Source organism: Dunckerocampus dactyliophorus, chromosome 8, assembly GCF_027744805.1.
Source record: "Dunckerocampus dactyliophorus isolate RoL2022-P2 chromosome 8, RoL_Ddac_1.1, whole genome shotgun sequence".
NCBI lineage: Eukaryota > Metazoa > Chordata > Actinopteri > Syngnathiformes > Syngnathidae > Dunckerocampus > Dunckerocampus dactyliophorus.
The window spans coordinates 10,165,714-10,187,648 of record NC_072826.1 but is presented as its reverse complement, the minus strand read 5'-3'; the positions used below and the strand labels follow the sequence as shown (position 1 = coordinate 10,187,648).

Here is a 21,935-nt window from a genome sequence, read left to right as displayed (position 1 = left end):
AACCCTTCAATGTGGCTGAATTACAACAATGCCGCAAAGATGAGTGGGCCAAAATTCTTCACAGCGCTGTAAGAGACTCACTGCAAGTTATCACAAACGCTTGATTGCAGTTGTTGCTGCTAAGGGTGGCCCAACCAGTTATTAGGTTTAGTGGGCAATCACTTTTTCACACAGGGCCATGTAGGTTTGGATTTTTTTTCCTCCCTCAGTAATAAAAAGTTTCATTTATAAACTGCATTTTGTGATCAGTTGTGTTGTCACTGACTAATATTTAAATTTGTTTGATGATCTGAAACATTTAAGTGTGCCAAACATGCAAAATAATAAAAACAAATTTTCACACCACTAAAATGGATGGGTGGATGGATGAATGCTCCAATGAGGCTAGTCAGAGATCCTCTATAGAATAGGAGCACTCTGATGTGACTTAAGTGTTCTGTTGTTTGTAAAGACCTACCGCAAAAGCAGTTAAAGAGCTTCTAACAGAAGTGCTTAGCTATTTTTAAGAAGCTATACCGCAAAAATGCCACACATTGTTTATATGACAGGCATACTGCTGTTTGTAATAGATCTGCTGCAAAAACTCCTCTCTATGACAGGAGTGCTCCTGTTTTAAGAATGTACTGAAAAAAATGCAATGCAAAAAATCCTCTATATGACAGAAAGAATGCTTTTGGATATCTGCTGCTGTTTGAGGAATCTGTTGCAAAAACCCGTCAAAAATCTGTACCGCTCGCCTGTCTGAGTTCAAGTAGAGGGTGTCAGCAATCTGTTCTGATATTGTGCTCCCGAAGTGTAGTCAGGAAAAGACTAAAGTAGTTCAAAACTCTAGTATCGACAGCAGCACTCTGGCCATGTACGTCCTTTCCAGTTTAAAAAAATTAATAATTTAGACAAGATCCCTATAATTGAGTTACTTTCTACTGTGTTCCTCCTAATGATATACTGTACATTACCTCAAATGACTGAAGTATCAAAAGTATCGATATTTTGATTTGAGATTCGATTTTAGAGCATGAAGAGCTGGTATCGGAAGTATTGATTTTTCAGTATTAATCTGCACATCACTAGCAATGTCAAAAAGCCTAATTCTGCAGTGAGAAGCACACTAAAAAACGATTCTTCCTCAGCATAAATTATTTTGTAAAGCTTATTTTAAGTTTATAAACATGTTAGTAGCTCAATGAACTAACAAAAATACAATAGTTTACTAATATTACACAGTGGCGCGTTTTTTTTTTAATTGGCCATATATTGAACGTTTTTTGCATTATGAAAATATACCTAATTTACAATGGGGGGGTTTAATCATTTTGAATGCAACTGTACATTATGCCATTAAGAAGACAGTACAAAGTAATATACTGCAGCGCTCCTCGGCTATGTAATGCCATCTAGTGTTGAATCGTCTGAAATGCAAGTGTATCACATGATCATTCACTCCCGTGTTTCTCAACCCCTATTGGGCCATAGTACATATATTGTTTACCTGTTTCAGATTTCAGACATGCTTAACAAGTTACGTTCAGGACTATCACGTGGTTACATTCAGCATGTCCGAAAAGGAGTAGGAAGAAGTAAAGTTTCTTTAATCTCCTTCTCCCTTCTCCATGCCTATTACTGATAATTCATTCACACCATAAATTTTACACTTACAATATTTCGTTTGCTTACATTTTGTCATTTATAGTTTGAGAAAGAAATAAAGGTAGGTGTTGGAAAAAATTAAATATCAATAAGCAAATGGGAGTTTTAAAAGACAATATATAGCTAGTACAACGTTAAGGAGAAAAAAGATAAGAATGTAAAAAAAATAGGATACAAATTGTAATTATGCTAATGAAATAGGACTACACGTTAGCACGAACTATTACTATGTTTGTTTTTTTTAACTTTAAAGAAAGTGAATACAATACCTTTTAGTGAAAGTGGCCACCTGGCAGGCAAGCGGTGTCGGCTTACCATGAATCATTCATTCATTGCATTTATAAAAGTGCCGTCCTTTTGCAGGTTGATTTTTTCCGAAAGCTGTGTTGGGAATAGACAAACAATTTAGAAAGCTAGTTTTAATAACACCAATTGAAAAGGAAAGGACAGAGCACAAACTTCTACGTAGGTCACCATGTTGCCGGCCAAAGAGGCGGCAAAGATCTACCACACCAACTACGTGCGTAATTCCCGCGCTGTAGGTGTGCTGTGGACCGTGTTCACCATCACGTTCGCTGTGATCACGGTGGTGGTGTTCATCCAGCCCTACTGGATTGGGGACAGTGTCAACACGCCACAAGCTGGTTATTTCGGCCTCTTCCACTATTGCATAGGGAACGCACTCACCTCGGAGCTCATCTGCAAAGGGAGCGCACTGGACTTTGGCTCCATCCCGTCCGGAGCCTTCAAGACGGCCATGTTCTTCGTAGGCATCTCCACGCTGCTGGTTGTGGGTAGCATCGTGTGCTTCAGTCTCTTCTTCTTTTGCAACGCGGGCAGTGTGTACAAGATCTGCGCCTGGATGCAGCTGGCCTCCAGTCAGTGAGCAGCACCTGGTTGAAGCACAGGACGCAGTATTAGGTACACCTGCACAACAATGACAAGACCTGTATCCAAACCTGTCATCTTTATGTTTATTACTGTGGTTGTTTGCAAAACGGCAAGCAAAGCATTAGAAACATCTGCACCGCTGCAAAGTACATAACGTGAAATGAATACTCCCATGACTGTGTCGACCTTTATTTTCAGACAGTTCTCGCACTAGGTCTTGTTATATTGTGCAGATGTACCCAATGAAGTGTCCAAACAGTTCATATGCATCTTTTTTTCTTGGTTTTTGAAACATTTCATCTCAAGAAGCACTGATGAAACTGATAAAGCATTAGCTTCATAACCCAGGGGTGTCCACACCTTTTATTTCGATCAGCGTTTCAGCCTTTTCTCTTTACATCGTGCCTTTTCCCCTCATTTTTGCTGGGTTTTTTTTCTACAATGTGCTACAAGCTGCAAATGTAACTGCTCTACTCATTAGTTCCTCAGTAACTAGTCAAAATGTATGTGGCTTAGTCATTAGTTCCTCATTAGTTCCTTAGTAACTAGTCTAAAATTACGTGCCTTAGTTCCTCAGTAACTACTCTACTCATTAGTTCCTCAGTAACTAGTCTAAATTTATGTGCCTTAGTTCCTCAGTAACTACTCAAAATTTATGTGGCTTAGTCATTAGTTCCTCATTAGTTCCTCAGTAACTACTCAAAATGTATGTGCCTTAGTCATTAGTTCCTCATTAGTTCCTTAGTAACTAGTCTAAATTTACGTGCCTTAGTTCCTCAGTAACTACGCTACTCATTAGTTCCTCAGTTACTAGTCTAAATGTATGTGGCTTAGTCATTAGTTCCTCATTAGTTCTTCATTAGTTCCTCCTTAGTTCTTCATTAGTTCCTCAGTAACTAGTCTAAATTTACGTGCCTTAGTTCCTCAGTAACTACTCAAAATTTGTGGCTTAGTCATTAGTTCCTCATTAGTTCCTCAGTAACTACTCAAAATGTATGTGCCTTAGTCATTAGTTCCTTATTAGTTCTTCATTAGTTCCTTAGTAACTAGTCTAAATTTATGTGCCTTAGTTCCTCAGTAACTACGCTACTCATTAGTTCCTCAGTAACTAGTCTAAATGTATGTGGCTTAGTCATTAGTTCCTCATTAGTTCTTCATTAGTTCCTTAGTAAATAGTCTAAATTTGTGTGCCTTAGTTCCTCAGTAACTACTCTACTCATTAGTTCCTCAGTAACTAGTCTAAATTTACGTGCCTTAGTTCCTCAGTAACTACTCTACTCATTATGTTCCTCAGTAACTGGTCAAAATTGATGTGGCTTAGTCATTAGTTCCTCATAAGTTCATTAGTTCCTTAGTAACTAGTCTAAATTTGCATGCCTTAGTTCCTTAGTAACTAGTAAAAATGTATGTGACTTAGTCATTAGTTCTTCATTAGTCCCTCAGTAATTAGTGTATTTTTGTGTACCTTATTGTAAAGTGTGATTGAGTTGTGAATTGGAGCATATGTGATCATTGTTGGAGAAGTGTGTCTGGATTCTTTTGGTGATGTAGTGTATATAACGTGTGTGAAATATGAACTGTCGGGGGGACGTGAGAGGCAGTGAGGGCTTTCAATATCAATGCAGACCTGCCAACCTGTATGAATTTGTTGTACTCGGCATGCAAATTGACTCTTGAATACGCTTGTATGCTTCACTGCTCTCCATTTTGTTGCATTTCGCTGGTTTCAGTTTCAAGTTCAGTCCGTACAGTACAGATAAATAGATAACACTTTCTCAGTCAAATTGCAAATCAGTGGGGGTGAGCCAAAACATTTCTGTCCCCCAGTGGGGGCACGACAGAAAATAATTGAGAACCACTTGTTTAAGTCTACGTGCTATGATATCCTTGTTCCTTGTGAACTTTGACATTGGGGTTCCACCTGAAAGTCAAAAGACAATCACTTCCGAAAACGAATGGTTTGTGGCTACCAATCAAGTCTTGAGACATTCAGATAAAGAAAAATGTGTGATTTTTGTTATTTCCACTCACCTCGGCGTCCTCACCTTCCAGGCGCTTGCATGGTGATCGGCTGCATGATTTACCCCGATGGCTGGGACTCGGATGAGGTGAAGCGCATGTGTGGCCAGCGGACCGACAAATACACCCTAGGTCACTGCACGGTGCGTTGGGCCTACATCCTCGCCATCATCAGCATCATGGACTCGCTCATCTTGTCTTTCCTGGCCTTCAGCCTGGGCAGCAGACAGGACAAGCTGCTGCCTGAGGACTTCCAAGTGGAGGGGAAAGGTACCAGCAGGGAGGGGAGGACATAACCTACACTGAAGAAGAAATATAGGATGTCAGAGGGGAAGACGGGAAGTTTAAACATATATTTTTTTGTATCTCTCAACTACAGATAATGCCTGAATCCACTGGTGACCACTTGACAAGAATGGAAGGAGTTGAAGAAATATTGAATATTGAAATATCCAAGTTAATCCTTTCATTGAAATAGTTGAAGAAATGGAGCCTAACTGAATCCTATTTGAATGTAAAGGTATTTTTTCAAATAAAAACCCGGAGCTCAAGTTAAGTTAAAAAAAGTAGGAAGCCATGACTATCAATAGCGTGCGACACAACAATCAAAATAAACATGAAATTAATACTTGACGTTACCAATAAAAACTAAATTGTAAATTTTTAAAACATTAAATATTGAAACATCTTTTAATAGATCACATCCGGTGCGGGTGTTGCTATTCAAGTGATGATCCATGAGACAAGTTGTTTCTTTTTCTTACCCACAGAAGAAAACTGCCACTTTCTAGTTGTGCATGGGAGGGGAAGTAGCAGAGTATCTGTATGAATAAAACCGGCTTTAATTCGGCTAAAAATGACCTGAGCATTCCTTTAAATGTGTCCACAATGTTGAGAGCTGATACTGCAGAAAAGGTCACACTATCCAATTTTGATGGTAACAGTTTAATTTATTTTGAAAATAAATACAAGTTACATTGGAATACCGTGCTCCCTATCTCTATTTTTTATATATTTTTTTTAATTGCAGCGTATGAACGCTGTTAGAGGCCGAGCCTGGCCCTTTAAAAAGAATTGCATTGTGGGAAGTTGATTGTCTCTCTCTTCCCTCTCTCATCTGTCTGCACCGCCCATTGTTTTCTTCGTCCTGATTGGCCTTTGGCCATAGTCAATCAATCTCCTTTGTGCCACCCTGCCATGTCTCCTGTGTCAAAAAGTCTAGCAGTGTGAGATTTGGTGAACGCTGAGAGTATTCAAGAAAACCCTCCTTCAAATCCACCTCATATCTCAACAGGTGTATACATTTTTTTGGGACACCCTGTATAATTGTAAAAAATAAATTAAAAAAAAGAAGTTGCCTACTTCGCGGATTTCACTTATTGCGGAATTTTTTGGGTGCCTATCCCCTGCGATAAACGAGGGAACTTTGCACATCACATAGTCCAAGTCACAGTTCCACATGTCCAGCAAGCAGTAAGGAAGAAGCAAAGCTTATTTAATCCTACCCCCTTTCCGTTTCACATCAATTACAATACATTTGTTCACTTCCCGTATTCCAAATGTACTCTTTGCCAATTTCAAAAACATAGGAAAATGAGGCAGTACAACAATGTGTTACAATAGGAGTCAATGTTTATAATCGCTGTAAAGAAATGTATTATAACAGTCCTAATAAATATTTAATAAGTGATGAAAGGGTTAATAGTTGACAGGAACATAGTTGGATGATGCATGAGTACAAACAATGTACTCACAAAGAAAAGAAGCGTTAGTAGTAAGTTCAAGAGTGGTTTGGCATAGCATTGTATGTACACAGTAGTTCAGGACTCTTCTTCTTTGTACTTTAACATCAACTGTTTGCACTGTTTCTTGAAATCGCTCATTTTAGTGCTTCATTTGAGTTGTTTACTCAATCCGTTCCATAACTTGATTCCATCCAGCCATCCATTTTATAGCGCTTACCTTCCCCGGCTACTTCGTCCAGCTCCTCCTGGCGGATCCTCGAGACGTTTCCAGGCGACAATGGTCTGGTAATCTGCTTGGTCTGGTGACTTTAGGATATAGACTCAAACTGTACATTGTATCTATGAAGCCATCTATTATCCGTCGCTTGATCAATACTGAAGTCTCCACATACAAAGATTATGTTTTGGCTGATGTCTGTGAAGGTCGCCATGCTTTCTTGGCAATGTCAGCGTTGCGTTTTGTCAGATGGTCATTCATGTATACGTTTGTTTCTTTCAGCTTCTTGCCCTGTTTCAATCCTGCGGTTTTCAATTTCTTGACGGGTGTGGTGTTCTTTCTGCCATAAGGTGGGTTGCGTTGAATTTAAAAAGTTGGCAATTTCTTGCTGTGTTGAAGCGACATCCATTGCTTCTGGTTCTTCGTTCCTGACTTCCCTCTCATACAACCTGGGTTTAATTCGGAGCCCCGTCAAGATCACTTCGTTCATTCTGACGCATTTCATCAATTATGTTCATTTGCTCAATGATTTTCTCTTTTGCTTCTATATATTCTTTAAGAGCAGCGCTCAAGGCAGCGTTAGTATCCTGTAATACCTTGATTTCACTGGGCTGTTTTCTATTTTCTTCCCTCAGCTGTTTAACCTCCTCTTGGAACTCAGATAACATTCCATAAGGCTGTGGTTCTGCAGTTTTAGAGTTCCACTCTGTTTATGCAGGCTTTTCAAATCACCCCGTACTAGCGCCGCATTATTTTCAGTACAGTATGTGTCAAGATTTCCCTCTGTAGCTCTCATTTGTGCAACCAAAAGAATCTTCAAACCGTTATATACTGAGAACTCCACTTGGATCAACGGCTAAGACGGCAAAACTGGGGTCCCGTCTTGCTGCATCTTGTGTGGCCTGGGTGGCTATTAGCGGCTCTGTTGGTGGTAGCATTCTCTCCATGAGTGGCCTTTCCGGGGTATCTGGACCCGCGGTCTCCGCGCCTGAATCTAATTGTTTTTTTCTCGGCACTGTTGCTCAGCAACCGCCTTGCGCTTCGGCGGTTAGCATGCCTTGCTAACGGCTGTCAGCGCTTTATTTCGACAAGTCCGTTCCTCGCACTAGTTAGAGTTTAAGTCGGAGATGTCAGCACAGATGAGATTAAAGTGTGGTCAGTAAGGCGCAAAAATAGCTCAAAAGTCAGATATTTTGATATACTCATTTTGTCTCTATCCAGTCTTTTATTAGACAAAACTTTGTGCATGTTATTGACATTTGTGCCATCCGCAGCAAGCAAGAACAATATCCATAACAAAATGTATCAAATGTAGCTCTCCTATCTCTCCTTACTGTATATGAATGTAGAAATGTTTTAATATACTTTGCAGGGCCAAGAAAGCAACAAGTCACTTCTTGCAGCAGTAAGCATTTTTGGAATTGATCAATTGAAGCACTGCATGCTTTTGACAGCCAAAGGCATGGTAGCTGGCACTGCTAACGCAATGGTAAACATGATTTGGCTCTTATTGTGATGTAAAAAGTAATTTGACATTTTATGGAAACCTCCCTGTCCCTGCTGTTACAATCAAGTGCAACGTCTTCTGAAATCCAGCAACATTTTATTTTAACTTCTAAGAGTACCTAAAGACCTGAAAGAGTGATGTGCTGAACAGAAAAAAAAGATGGAGATAGAAAAACAAAAGCAAACAGTCCCTGCAGTTTGAAATGAAGATGTTGGGGCTTCTCTTCTGTCAGTAGTCTCTAAATAAGAATGGAGACTTAACTGCAGTTTTCGCTGATGTTAAAAGTTTTTGTGGGTTGCATTTGAAGGCCGTGAAGGAGTGCAGACACAGTCAAAAGGCTTGAGTGTGAGAATATTTCTGTTCAAAAGCCCAGAATCTTCACACCTATCCTTTGGCAATCAAGTGTAGACATGTGCGGCATGGCACCTTTAGGATGCCAGCCACGGATGAGAGAGACACTGGGCCGCCGTGGCCCTCCTTTCAGGTACCAGGTCCAGCATGGGCTGCAGGAAGCTGCTGAATGTGTGGGCCTCCTCTTTGGACCACTCGTACTTTTCCACTAACACATCAAACAGGCCCCACGGCTTCAGCTTGCTGATGTGTCGCAGGTCACCTGCGGGGAGTTGACACATTCTATAGATGACAAGCCTTGACATGACCAAAATAGATTATGGAGGCCAATTATTCAGACCACAGAAAACAACACAAATACACAGGTCACGTGGTGCTAATGGATTATCAGTTGAGTAAACTTCAACTTCAAATATATTTGCACTACAGTCTACGTGCAGATTCTATCCTCAGACACAGCAGATGTTTGTTCCCTGAAGCCATGAGGGCCTCAGGCTAAAACCTGTGCAGCAGGCATGGGGAAGCTCCATGAAAGGGTGCAGACATCATATGGCTTGGGGTGCAGTGGGTGTTATATACCTTTCTTGGAGAAGAACTCCTTGGAGTATTTTCCTGCCGCTATCAACTTCCGTGGAACTTTACCAAGCAGCTCTATGATTAGAGCTATGTGATCTGGAGGCAGACACGTCACTTACAGATAAGCAGGAAAATATAGTGTGACAAACTAATATCACAGTTTTTAAAACATAGAATTTCTCTCCGGTTATTTGTGCTCATTGTATCTCATAGCTTACAAGGTGAACTGTCATGGAAGCAAACACAAACCTTCATCTCTGGAATAGTCCTCTCCTGAGTGGGGTTCAAACAGATAGTCTCCAGTGGCCAGTTCAAAGGCCTAAGGAAAAACCCAAAACACACATGCAACATGCATGAGAGTCCAAAAACAATATGACATAGCTGTATTATAAACTTCAGATCAAAATTATAAGACCAGTTGAAAAATTGCATTGTTGGATATTAAGGAGGTTCTCAGTAGGGCTTCAAAATGCAAAAAAATGTTTTGCGTCAGCAATTTATTGCAAACAACCATTGCAGTGAAATAGGTTGTTCATCAGCTCATCAAAAGTTGAGGACCACAGCCATTAAAAGCAAAAATATTTGCAAAAATGTGGATTCATTGTCATTTTTTGTCGGGTATTCACACCGTCATGATCTCCTGATGGCAAAGGCAAAAAAGCTTTCCCTCTTTGAACACGGTTGGGTTGTTGAGCTGCATGAGCAAGGACTTTCACTGTGCGCCGTTGCTGCTGAAGTGGATGCAGTAAGACAGTCATTTTAAACTTCTGCAAAGATCCTGAGGGTTATGGAACAAAGAAGTCAAATGGTGGACCCAAAACAATTTCACCGGCCCTGATTGGCAGTCCGTCAAGAAACAGGATGATCCTCAGCCCAAATGAAGGTTGTTATTGGTGCCAAGTGCAGTTCAATAACCGGCAGATGCAGACAAGAAAAGGGTTTTAAGAACAAAATATGTCTTCAAAGGGCTCCTCTCCTTCAACGCCACAAAATTGCTCGTTTGGAATTTGTATGAGCACCAAACATGAGACACTGAGAGGTGGAAGAACGTTTTATTCTCTGATGAGAAAAAAATGTAACCTTGATGGTCCTGATGGCTTCCAACGTTACTGGCATGACAAGGAGATGTTTTCCGCACGGCACAATGGATGATCTGGGGGTGCTTTTTTCCTTCAATGGAACAATGGCGCTTCAGGTTGTGCAGGGGCGTCAAAGGGCAATGTGGAGATGTTGGGGGGGCATCCCTTATGACTGAAGGCCCTTGTCTGTGTTGTAATTATTTGGTTTTTCAACAGGATAATGCTCCAGTTCACAATGCCCGCCTGAAAAAGGTCTTCTTCCAGAGGAATAACGTCACTCTTTTGGACCATCCTGCATGTTCCTCTGATTTAAATCCAATTGAGAACATTTGGGGATGGACGGCAAGGGAAGTTTACAAAAATGGACAGCAGTTCTAGACAGTGGATGCCCTCTGTGAAGCCATCTTCACCACCTGGAGCAACATTCCCACTAGCCTCCTGGAAACACTGACTCCCAGCATGCCCAAACCTAATTTTTGACGTGATTAACAAGAACGGCACAGCTTCTCCTTACTGAGACCTTTATTCAACATTTTATGTCTATTTCATGGGGGTTTCTGGGTTGTTTTTTTTCACGATGGTCTTAAACTTTTGAACAGCTGATGAACAGCCTATTTCAGTTTGTGTTCAATAAATTGCTTACTCAAAAAAATCTTTTGTCTCACTCCAATTACTTCTTTTAGCATTTTGAAGCTCTTCTTAGAGTCTCCTTAAGATTCAACAGTGCTAAATGTTAATTCATGGAATTTCTCAACTCGTCTTAAATAGTCTGTTTTGTTGATTCATCAAAATACTCTCATGACACCTTTTTTGATGTTATGGTTCAATTTCTACTGGGGTCCTCGTTTTTGTACGTTTATTTTACCATACAGGCTGTGCTCCAAATATCTGCGGGTGTGCTGTAGCCGAATCCTATCAGCACCTCCAGGGATCGATACTGACGGGTCTGGATGTCATCTGTGAAATGCTTGTGCTGCAGGAGCATGCAGAAAAAGACAGTTTCAACAGAAATAGTTTGATGGGCCTGGCTTGAACATACAGCATATGTGACAAATACGTCATCACTGATGACAGAGGCAATCGAGTATTTACACTCACCACCCAGCAAGCATTTCCAAGGTCAGCGATCTTAACCTGCAACTTGTCAGCATTCAAGGGGTCCAGGGGGTCTACTAACAAGCTACTGGATGATTCTGTTGAAAAATGAAAGAGGAAGGATGGAACATTATATACAAATACAAAAACAGTTGAAGTTCACAATAGAAAATATTGATGTTTTCTATCACTTACCAAACAGCTATTTTCTAATGATGTGTTCACAAATAGAGGGACTGACTGATCAGCGTGATAGCATGGTGTCTATATTAGCTTACCCCACTTCCATAATCTGGTGAAGTGCTGTAATGTGTTGCACCAACTAACCATTTTGGTTTTCTTCATCTTCACCGGCTCTTTCGTCCATCTCCTCCGCCTTCCTCTCAGTTTTGACTTCATCATTTAGTTCTGAGGTGACATCGTCTGAGCCAAGGGAAGCAGGCTGCTGCTCCTGTGACTGAGGCTTAGGCTCATCAGAGGGACTGTTGCAGGTCTGAAGGTCCTCTTGTTTACCGACATGCGGGGTCCCATGTTCCTGTCTTTCTGGGCTGTCTGTGCTCAGAAGTATGGAGGTGTGACCGTTGACCTCCATGTTGCTCTCCTCGCTGGTGGCCTCTATGTGTGCACCTGCCTCTTTCGCAGGCTGGGGTAGCTGGTTGGTTGGCGATTCTGTAACACATTTGACATGAACGTTGTATTACACTTAGCAGACACTTCATTACTTTCAGCTAGAAAATCAGATGCGATGCATAAAAAAAAAGAGCCTTTGCAAAGATGATGCAAACTTTCTGATTGAAATTTAACAATGTTTATTATATAGTGGTTGTGGTTTGCAGCAGAACATACTTTTACTTTCAAGACGTTGCCACTCCTGTAGCTAATCAAGGCAACTACTGTATCATTTGACCCCCTGTATGATGCTATGCAGATCAGCACCACAGCAAAATTATACAACTTCTCTGACATCATCAATCCACAGTATGCCTTTTTATATTTGCAGAGGCAGAGTTTGTGATTAAGCTTTTGTGTTTGATGTACCTAATATTGAGGCCAGTGGGTTTATACCGCATTAGACATTACAGATAAAGTATCGTTTGGTCAGTCACCGGTGATGGGATGATTTGTGTCGTTTGGCAGCGTGGCAGACTTTGGGATGTTGGCAGAGGAGGTGCTGTCGGTCGTTTCTGTCGTGTCCTCCTCTTTCTCTTCACCTTCCGGTGCCATTCCTCCTCCCACCTCAAGCTGCTCTGCCTGCTTCTTCTGCTTCTTCTTCATTTTCTTCTTTTTGTTCTTAGACATTTTGGCCATCTTGAGAGAGAACAAAAGTGAATGTAATATTAAAAAAAAAACAAAAAACAACTTTATATTGACTTGGCATGTATTTTCTAATATAGGGGGAAAGGGTAGCAATATTGTACCATTTCATTTCTGAAATGGTACATTTGTTTTGCTTTCCCCCAACTATTTAAACTTTCTTCTTGTAAATTTTCTTCTCATAATCATAAATGTATTCCCATAATATTTTTGACATTATTCTCTTAACATAACTTTTTCCGCAATCTAATAAAAAAAAACTTTATTTGTTGTTTTGTTTCTAATTACAAAAAAAACCAACATCTTTTTCTTTAATATTTCAATGTTACTAAAATGACATTTTTTCCTCATAATATTACTTTATTCTTGTAAAATTATGACTTTTTCTCATGAGATTACAACTCTTTTCCTCTAATATTTTTAACAGCTATGGGGGCCTCACTTTGGTCACCCCTGTTCTAAGGTAAAATACTCCGAAACTCTATAAAGTTTGGCTGTACTTCACCTCAAAAGATGCCGACTCAGCCACCTGCAACAAGTGCTTAAGATATTGTGCAAGTAACTTACATTTGCTCAATTAATACACGGCTCTCCTGTGTAAGATTAAGATCGCAAACGCAGTTGTGACGGTAGTCTAATATCGCCACAACAGTGTATCACCTGTGACTTTCTGTTCGAATTGTGCGGAATGTATGCAGTTAAATGTAGGCTAGTGCAAAATCTTGCAATATTTTTGCACATTCCATGTGTTCTGCATTGCTGCGGTAATGATGGCAATTTGTTGTGAACATATCGGTGAATTTATTATTATTTATCACTAATTTTATTTATATTACTGAAGTATTTAAATGACTATCCTTTTCATCTTACATGTCACAAAATTGTGTTGAAGAATTCGCAAAATTTGTAGGCTGTTCTCATTTTTTTAAGTACCAGGTTGGGTACTTTTGCGTTTAAGCACTGGTACTGTTTCAAAGGTACCACTTTCGGTATCATCGGTATCAGATAATATCTAAATAATACACACACCTACAGCCGCAATAGAAGAGAAAGAACAAAGTTACCGTCTTGGGTGCTGGAGCTGTACTTACTGTAGGAAGACGGAAAAGAGGAGGAGGATTAGATTATTTGTGAAGGACATGTGCAGTACATCCATCACCTCTGTGGGAGCTGACTCACACCAAGATGTATTAACACTGACTGTCATGCAGAGGCAGCAAGCTCAGCAGGAGTCTCACACTTTTCAGAGTGAACTTGTCATGTCCACATTCACAGTGAGAAATGACTCATAGCGACAACACAAATACCTGATCCAAGTCACAATTCACAGGTTTCTAAACATTTCAGTCAAGCAAACAGATAAAATTTGTAAATGTTCTCAAGGAGAAGAAAAACTGACCTGCAGAACCAGAGGGTGGTGCAGAACCGGTCTTCTGCCACTGTGTCGCTTCCACTGCAATTTTCTTAATGTAGGGCTCATTGACAGTCAGAAGAATGTTCTCCGGCTTGATGTCTGTGTGGATGATTTTACATTTGGTGTGGAGGTAATCTAAACCCTGCAGCACCTGCAGGAAAGCAAAGGCAGACCATCATTCTAAAACTTTAAACACCACAATCTCAATCCAACAAGGTCACTTCAGATTCAAAACGGAGTAAAATCCAAGTCACTTATTTCCATCTTCCGATCTTATTTCACAAAACAGAAATAAAGCCAAAAGGGGAGGGTTTTGTGCAGATCTACATTACCTGTTTGATGATACTCTTAACACACGGCAGCGGCAGCCCTTGATAATTTGACTTAATGATCCATTTCAGTAGGTGGTACCCCAGCACCTCAAACACCATGCATACATCTGGTGAAATGCAAAGTCAAGGGAGAACAGAGCTTTATATCCCTCCACAAACTAGTTCTAGTTTGTTGACCTACAGTGGACTTGAGCCACTGCAAACAAATAACAATGAGACTTGTGGATGTGTGGGTATGCTGTTATACACTGTATAGCAGCACAGCTGCAGACTGGATGCTGTGGGAAAGAATAAAGGGATGATGCCTACATCAATGCATCACAGACTGACACCCAAGGATGTGCAAATGGGCACAGCTAGTTGACAGCAGAGGAACCACAAATAGCTGCACAGAGAGCTGGGGGTGTGCTAAAATGAGAAACTTTGGTTTGCCTGATGACTCAAACAGTATCTTGTCACCACTGATTGATATCAATGTCAATGTCAAAGGTTTTTAAAAGATGAACTATGATGAAGCGCTTATATGGCTGAATAGTGACCTGGATCCAATTTAAGCTTAGTAAATTCAAGCTTACTGTAAAGTGTGTGCACATTTGTTTATTTTAGACAGACAGAAAATCTTTCAAAAGATACGAGTGCCATTCATGCCAGAAATTTTGAAGTCATCTAGAAGCTGCACCACTCGCTCTCTGCTGGGATCACTGGGATCTGTGTTTCGCACCTATGAAAAACACACAATCACACTTGTATGGGTGAAAAATGGTCAGAAACAAAATAAGCTGAAATGAAATAGTGAACATTACAGATTTGAGCAGCTTGATCTCATCCAGAGCAGTCTCTGTGTAATGTTCAGCACTTTTTACAACCTTCATGGCCACAAAGCGCTTCTCCCTGCAAGGTACGTACAAAAACAGAAATCAGGAATTTGAGTAATTACAACCTAATGTGCCAATAAATGTTTCAGTTCACATATTCAGCACTTAATTCCTCCAAGTATCATTTTTGTTTACTCAAAAGGTTTAGCACAGAGGTGAAGTTTGTGGTGTTTGTTTTTGGTTTTTTTTAAATACAGAATGAATTAAATCTGCAGTTAAGTGTCAACTTACTGGATGTCCCAGGCCAGCCACACAGTGGAGAAGTGCCCCCAGCCCAGTTTACGGATCACATGGTACCTTCCGTTGAAAAGATCTCCGATCTTCACATGGTGATAGCCACCTATACAAACAAAGACAGGTTCCCTCACACTGTATCTTTGAAGCTTTTGTGTCTGAAGCTTTCACTTCCTATGAGGACAAACAGCAAAAGAGAGATGTTGTACCCTTGCAGTAGTCACCAGGGTCCTCCTGCTCATCATCGTCAGAGCCAAGGATCTCCTCTTCCTGATCCGGGCCAGGTGAGTCTGCCTGACTTGGCTTGGAACCACCACCACAACCCTGTGGCTCTGGTCTGAAGATGAAAGAGACGGTGGAGGAGGCTCGTTAAGTAAGATGAAGGCTTTGTCAAGACAGTGGACAATTCCTATTATTTTAGTCAGAAGGATGATAGAAGAAATGTCACATACTATTGTGTATAATTAGGATGACCCACTAAACAAAGTGTGTCGTACCTTTTAACACTAAATCCATTTGTCCTTCAGAGAGAAATGATGTCTTTGAAGGACGCACATTACACATGGTTACCTCTACCACACACAGAGACGCCACTGCAACAGTGGTTCAAAACTGCCAAGTGAACTGGAGAAAATGTGACATTTTCTCCAGTTTGTCCTCTGATCACTTGAGAATCCAAAGTCTTTGTGGCCGTTACCAAAATAGCAGCTTATACTCAAGAGGGCAACACTGGAATTGGGGTCAGCACAGTTTCCCCTTTAGCCACCCTAATTAACAAGCAATAAAATCTGTGATACTTTGCTGCCGGACAAAATACTGCCAAATTGTAGATCAAAATAATGAGTCTAACTGACCCACTACATTTTCCATGCCGCTTGTTCAATAGCAAAGGCTGCCGTTTCCAAACCACACAATTTATGAGAATGACAACTCTTTACCAAATGTGTGCAGCTGCAGTTGGGACAATGGTCCAAATGTGCACCAATTCACTTAACAAAACACAAAGGGCAACATACCTGCTAACCGACCTACTCAGTGTGAAGAATGACCAAAGAAATAAATAACTAGCATATAGGGACTCCTTCGACCAGGGCCTAATAGCATTAAACATTAACTGCATTGCTGAACAGCAGTTGGAAAGAGACAGGTTGAGATGTGTAAATATGAACATGGTGGATTAAATTATTGAAAGACAATTTTCTCCAGTTGCTCAGTACGGCACAGCTCAAAGCAAAGTAACAGTGTTTGCTTTCCAAAAAAAAAAAACACCTTTTATGTGACTCAAGTTAAAAAGCCAACAAACATACTGTCAACAAACTACCAAGGTAAAAAAATGTTTCACCTTTAAGGAGAAGACAACAAAAAGAAAATGAATAATAGATACACCATTCCAAACCTCATAATAATGACATGAACTATCAGTCCTACTGAGAACATTTGTAATCCAAAAACAAAAAGCTATTTTTGAGCTCTGCAATGCAACTATTTGATGAGAATATCGGATTGGCATATTACATTACAGATGACGGATGTACAACAAGAATTTGACAATTCATGCTGCAGTGCTCCATCTATAAAATCCCACAGCTCTAAAGATTTTAATATAAGTGATCCACTCAGACAGTCATCTTTCCCTGCGTTAAGTTGCCTGCAGGCTGCAGTCACATGCACCAGGCATAAACCCCCAACCTATGGTGAAGAGAAAAGTACTGCAGGTAGGGTTAGGGTAAACTATGTAGAAAGTATAGCAGGTTTGGGTGGGGTTGGTATTCAGTTTAAGTGTAAGGTATTGTATAAGTACTGTAATCGTAATTCAAGTAAATACATATTACTGTCGGATGCTGAGCTCTTATCAAGCAACCTTGAAGATCAATTATAGTAATTATGACTGAATAAAAACAGAGGCAGGCAATAATGCAAACAATGTTGGCTTCATGTTTAGCTTTCTACTGTGTCCTGAGCACAAAGTGAGGCCCATTTAAATGACCAGAGAATTTTGCTTTGCTTACACTTACCAAAGCAAAACTAGACCAGATAGATACAATCCTCATGAATAACTAAAACATGCTGTTATTTAGGTAAACAGCTATAATAGAGATAAAAAGGCCTACGTTTAAGTCCCACTCTGAGAAGGGCTAGATTCAGAATGGTCCAAAAACAGAATGGGATGTACAAATCATTAGCAGAAGGCGAGATAAGAGAAGAGATGAGAGCCCAAGCCACCAAAAACAGAGTATAACATATGTGCCCTCTAAGTTTCAGCATGAGCATTTTTTTAAATGCAGCACATATACAGAACCCACATAATGAATGGCAGACAAGGGCAAAATCTGGACACTTACATAGCAAAGTGTAATACTCTTGCCTGGACCTGACTCAAGAAAATAAACCAAAATGTTTTTAAGCCTGCCTGCTTGCTTACCTACAGGATGCACGGATGCCCATGGGACGTGATGCAGGAAAGGGGACCGGACAGTGGATGAGAATAGGGCAGGTGTTCAAAAATCTCCTCACTCACTCCATTAGCCAAGAAGGACAAAAAAGGTAGAGCGATGGAACATGGAAAGCAGAGTGGAGATGGGAAGAGTGATCAGTGATGGCATGGAAGCAGAGCACAGCAAAGAAGAGAAGGAGACGAGTCCTGGCGCTCAGGGCATCGGTGCTCACTCACAGACTCTCACTCACTTTTGCACTCGCATCAGCTACACATTCTCTCTCTCTAGCTCTCTCTGACCGAGAACTCTCCTTGGCTGCTGTCTGCCTCTGGCCCCGCCCCATTCACTGACTGCCAGGAGATGATTGGGCAACACAGCCCAGCACTGCATTGCAGGTGAGGGACCACATCAACCGCTTCTTCCATTTCATACCAAAACATTTCAACTCCATCATCTTCAGACTCACCCTACTCTGCGTTACACTCCTTTGCACTAAAGCAGTGAAATGTTATTGTGCACATTGGGTAAGATGCACCACTGATACCAAGGTGTTCACAGGCAAAGAGTTATTACAACACAATCATATTTTGCAATCTAGCACTATTACAAGAAATGCGACTACAGTACTTCATGGCAAAAAGTGAACATGGATTTCTATTACACTTCAACCAGCAAACTGCATCAATTGCATAGCACGGATGCAGACCTGATGTGACAACACAGACAGAAGCATCACTGACAAAGTAGGCCATTTGATAAAACAAGACGCTTGAATTGCTTATTTCTTAAAAAGGTAGAGAATTCAAAGACTGTAATTTACAGGTAATCCTAGTTTTACGTCGTTTCATGTTACATTTGGTGGTTACGAATGCAGTCCAATAAATTAACACTATACAAAAAAAACCAAAAAGCTACACAGCAGGAGAATATGCAGGTGGAGTAATACGTAGGTGGATTAAAGGCTGAAACATGCCTGTGGTCCGTGTTGCCATTGACGCAAGGTTAGAATTTTTGGTAGGTGCAAGTCTAGTTCCACAGGAGGGTTTGGAGGAGGAGGAACCAGTTTGCGTTTCTTCTAGTAGTGCCATGACGTGGTAGCATAATTCAGCTTTAATACAAAGTTGCGTCATTACACTGAGGAAAGACGTCACTTTTGTTATTTTTAATTCACTTTTTTTTAACCTCCATTATGTCTCCCAAGCGCGAGGCAGACACTTTTGGTGGCAGCGCGTAGAAGAAATGGAAAGTGAAAGTGAAGTGAAATTAGGCATCGTGAAACGCAGAGGAAAAGATCAACATTGGCTGCATGCCTGGTTCAAGCCACTCCAACGCCATGACCATCATAGAGGATAAATAGGGCCTAATGATTTCCACTGTGCCGGTAATGTAGTTTTTGGCATAGCGATAAAAATAATGTAGCTGGGTTAATATGAAAGTCACATTATGTAAATGGTGTGTTTTGGGTGTTTTTGGGTTTTTTTTCCCAGAAGGCCTTACAGGCGGAATAAGTGCGTCCCATGATGTGCATTTTTAGCTGTCTCTTTTTTTACCTGTTTTTGTATCTTTAGAACGCACAGAAAAGAGAAAGACGTGTGTTCATGTCTCACATAAGGATTGTGGATGATGGGCAAAACTTTGAGCATCTTCAATTCTAAAACCATGCCTTTTGTCACAGCATCATAGAACATACAAAAAAAGTATAAAAAGCAAAAGGCACTTGTGGGGATTCCTTGTTGTGTGTACTAGAGCACTAACAGATTTTGTATAGAGCAATCTTTGTAAAGTTTCTGAAGGCCTTTGCGTCATTCTCACAATTTATGTCCTTATGATTTGACTTGATGGCAAAGAATGCGATGCCAGTTAACACACAGGGTGAAGACTGAGTGGACACAGAGCTGTAGTGAACTGAAGATGGCAGGAGGACTTGACAGGTTATGTAATAAACTGCAGTGAAGACTGGGACAAAAGAAGTGGCAGTGGAAGATGATAAGGATGGTAAATTCTGTCGATTTATCGCCACATTACACCACTAGTATCTAATATCTTGGACATGCTCTTTATAACTGGCATGTGGTGTCACAAAACACTAGCATCTGACTCCCACACCAGCACACTTTTGACATCTCTTCCAAGCGTAATTTGTTGTGCTACCCACATGCACGTGAAATTACTGGCTAGCTTCACCACAGAGAGAATCAAAATTGAAAGAGAATCCAGTCCAGGAGCCCCACGATGTTGATGAATGATGCTCAGCCAAGGTTTAACTTGTGGCTCATCGCAACTAAGTTACATAGGAGTGTGTGCTGCATCCTGTTTAAGCACAGCCAGCACAACAAAGCAAATGAGTGAGTGAGAGAAGCGAAAGACAAAGAACAGACTTGATTTACACACACGTCAGCCACTTCATTAGGTACACCCATCCAAACTAATGCAAATCCAATCCAAGAAATTCAGCCCTTAGAAGTAACTCAATTTGATATTTGCATTTGCGCAGTGTTGTATCATGAAGTTGCCATCAAATGTGCAATCTGTTTTGACACTGATCGGGCATAGGAATATACTTTGTTCATATTGGAAACGATCTGACAAAGATTTCTTTCAGTTTGGTTCATTGCAATGGGCACATACAGTACATATACACACGCCAGAACATCATTCGTAACATGGAGTGTAGCCGTCTGTTCATCCACTGTGTGCAGGCAATGAAAGGAAACAAGGCTCTGATATTGGAAAGTCCAAAACACCAAACACACGCACACGTCAATGTGATAGTAAATTGTAGCTGCAATTCTGCACACAAACAAACCTTGCTGGAGGCAATAAATAGGGGTGTCCCGATACAACTTTTTCATTTCCGATGCTGCACCCTTGAGTATCTGCCGATACCAATATTAATCAGAATAGTCCACAACAGTAGGTATGAGAAAAACTCACCCATTTACTTCTTTATGCATATGTGGTATAGTTTTATCCACAATGTAGTGGCAGCTAAGCATAATATAGCGAGGTTTGAGGTGCTCAATGACGTGTTTAAACCAGACATTACTCACCATCGACAGGGGCTTGCTCTTTACCGTTTTAGCTAACAACTTTTTGTCATCCCGTGAGAGTTTCCCGTGTGATGCCGCTTCATCTGGGCGATGAGGTTCGTCGTATTAGACTTCCCCTGTTCTGTGCATTCAACTGCAACGTCTTTCTACTGACATCACTCCTGCTCCTTTCTGCTTTGTTAGCATGCTAGCAAACACGGTTGTTGTGACCACATGGGCTCTGTCCGGTCCCAGCTGGAATACCACTCTGACAGTGTCCATGAAGACTGGACATTGGTATCTTTCTAAAAGGCGCTTTTTAAATAGGGCACTTATATTTGGATCGCGTTACAGCAGGGGTCTCACGGACACAAATGATGCAAATTACTGGCATGTTCTTTCTATGCTTGTGTGTGATGATTGATGTCATGAGAGTAGAGGTGGTGGGGAGACAGACTTTGATGAGACTGGATGGGATGTGATGTAATCGAGTATGCAGGTAGAGTTTTTCATGTCTTTCAGGATGGAAGCAATGTCAGAGTGAGTGATGGGAAGAATTCGAAGACGACCTGTGCTGTTGTAGAAGGTGCAACGGGGGACGAGAGGGAGGGGTAAGAGGAGGAAAGGGAGAGTGCGGGGAGTAGATGGGAGGAAGGGTAGGAGGAGTTGTAGAAGGAGTGGCCAGAGTGCTGTATATAGTTTCAATTTTGGATTGGAAGAATGACAGGAAGGGCTTACATTTGTTGACAGTGAAGGATGAAGAGATGTTATCACTGGGTTTGAGGAGTTTATTGATGGTGGAGAACAAGTCTTAGGGTGGCTGGAGGCAGTATGGATGAGGTATGAACAACAGGAAGACCGGACGTTGTTTGAGGAAGATTTGTACTGGTGGATGCAGTCAGAGTAGGCTTGGAGGTGGACTGTGAAACCAGTTATTTGTGAAGGCGTTCCAGTTGTGTTTTTCTTGCTTATAACTAGTCCGAGAGTGAACCAGGGGGCCGAGCGTCTGAATATAACGGTTCTGGTTTTGATGGGTGCTAGTCCATCGAGACAGGAGGAGAGCGTTATTGTAGAAGTAGACCAGGTCAGCAGTGATGTCAGATTTGGGGGGAGGAGAGGCAGACAGAGTGACAGTGAATGGGAAGTAAACTGCGAAAGGGAGATGGATTTAATGG

General features: G+C 41.0%; 2 protein-coding genes across 4 annotated transcripts in view; one reads left to right on the top strand and one right to left on the bottom strand.

The window, feature by feature from the left end:
• The first annotated feature begins 2,122 nt into the window (after positions 1 to 2,122).
• Positions 2,123 to 4,853, top strand: lhfpl5a (LHFPL tetraspan subfamily member 5a). Its single transcript, XM_054784246.1, has 2 exons — positions 2,123 to 2,525; positions 4,591 to 4,853. Exons 1-2 carry the CDS (start codon positions 2,123 to 2,125, stop codon positions 4,851 to 4,853), a joined length of 666 nt encoding a protein of 221 aa, XP_054640221.1.
• Positions 4,854 to 7,710: 2,857 nt separating this feature from the next.
• srpk1b (SRSF protein kinase 1b) overlaps positions 7,711 to 21,935 on the bottom strand; it is a 39,907-nt gene continuing 25,682 nt past the window's right edge. For 2 of the 3 annotated variants that reach the window (XR_008572190.1, XR_008572189.1), the window contains exons 14-16: positions 17,719 to 17,813; positions 15,506 to 15,633; positions 15,383 to 15,402 (exon numbers count right to left, since the gene is read on the bottom strand). Coding sequence is in view for 1 of the 3 variants with exons in the window: in XM_054783849.1 (XP_054639824.1) it covers positions 8,455 to 8,639; positions 8,957 to 9,049; positions 9,203 to 9,272; positions 10,898 to 11,005; positions 11,131 to 11,225; positions 11,455 to 11,796; positions 12,234 to 12,435; positions 13,506 to 13,531; positions 13,841 to 14,006; positions 14,188 to 14,294; positions 14,821 to 14,908; positions 14,991 to 15,078; positions 15,294 to 15,402; positions 15,506 to 15,633 (1,807 nt within the window). In the remaining 2 variants the exon portion in view is untranslated. Of the gene's footprint in view, positions 8,640 to 8,956; positions 9,050 to 9,202; positions 9,273 to 10,897; positions 11,006 to 11,130; positions 11,226 to 11,454; positions 11,797 to 12,233; positions 12,436 to 13,505; positions 13,532 to 13,840; positions 14,007 to 14,187; positions 14,295 to 14,820; positions 14,909 to 14,990; positions 15,079 to 15,293; positions 15,403 to 15,505; positions 15,634 to 17,718; positions 17,814 to 21,935 lie in introns of those variants that run through there. The other variant, XM_054783849.1, reaches the window with a different exon arrangement.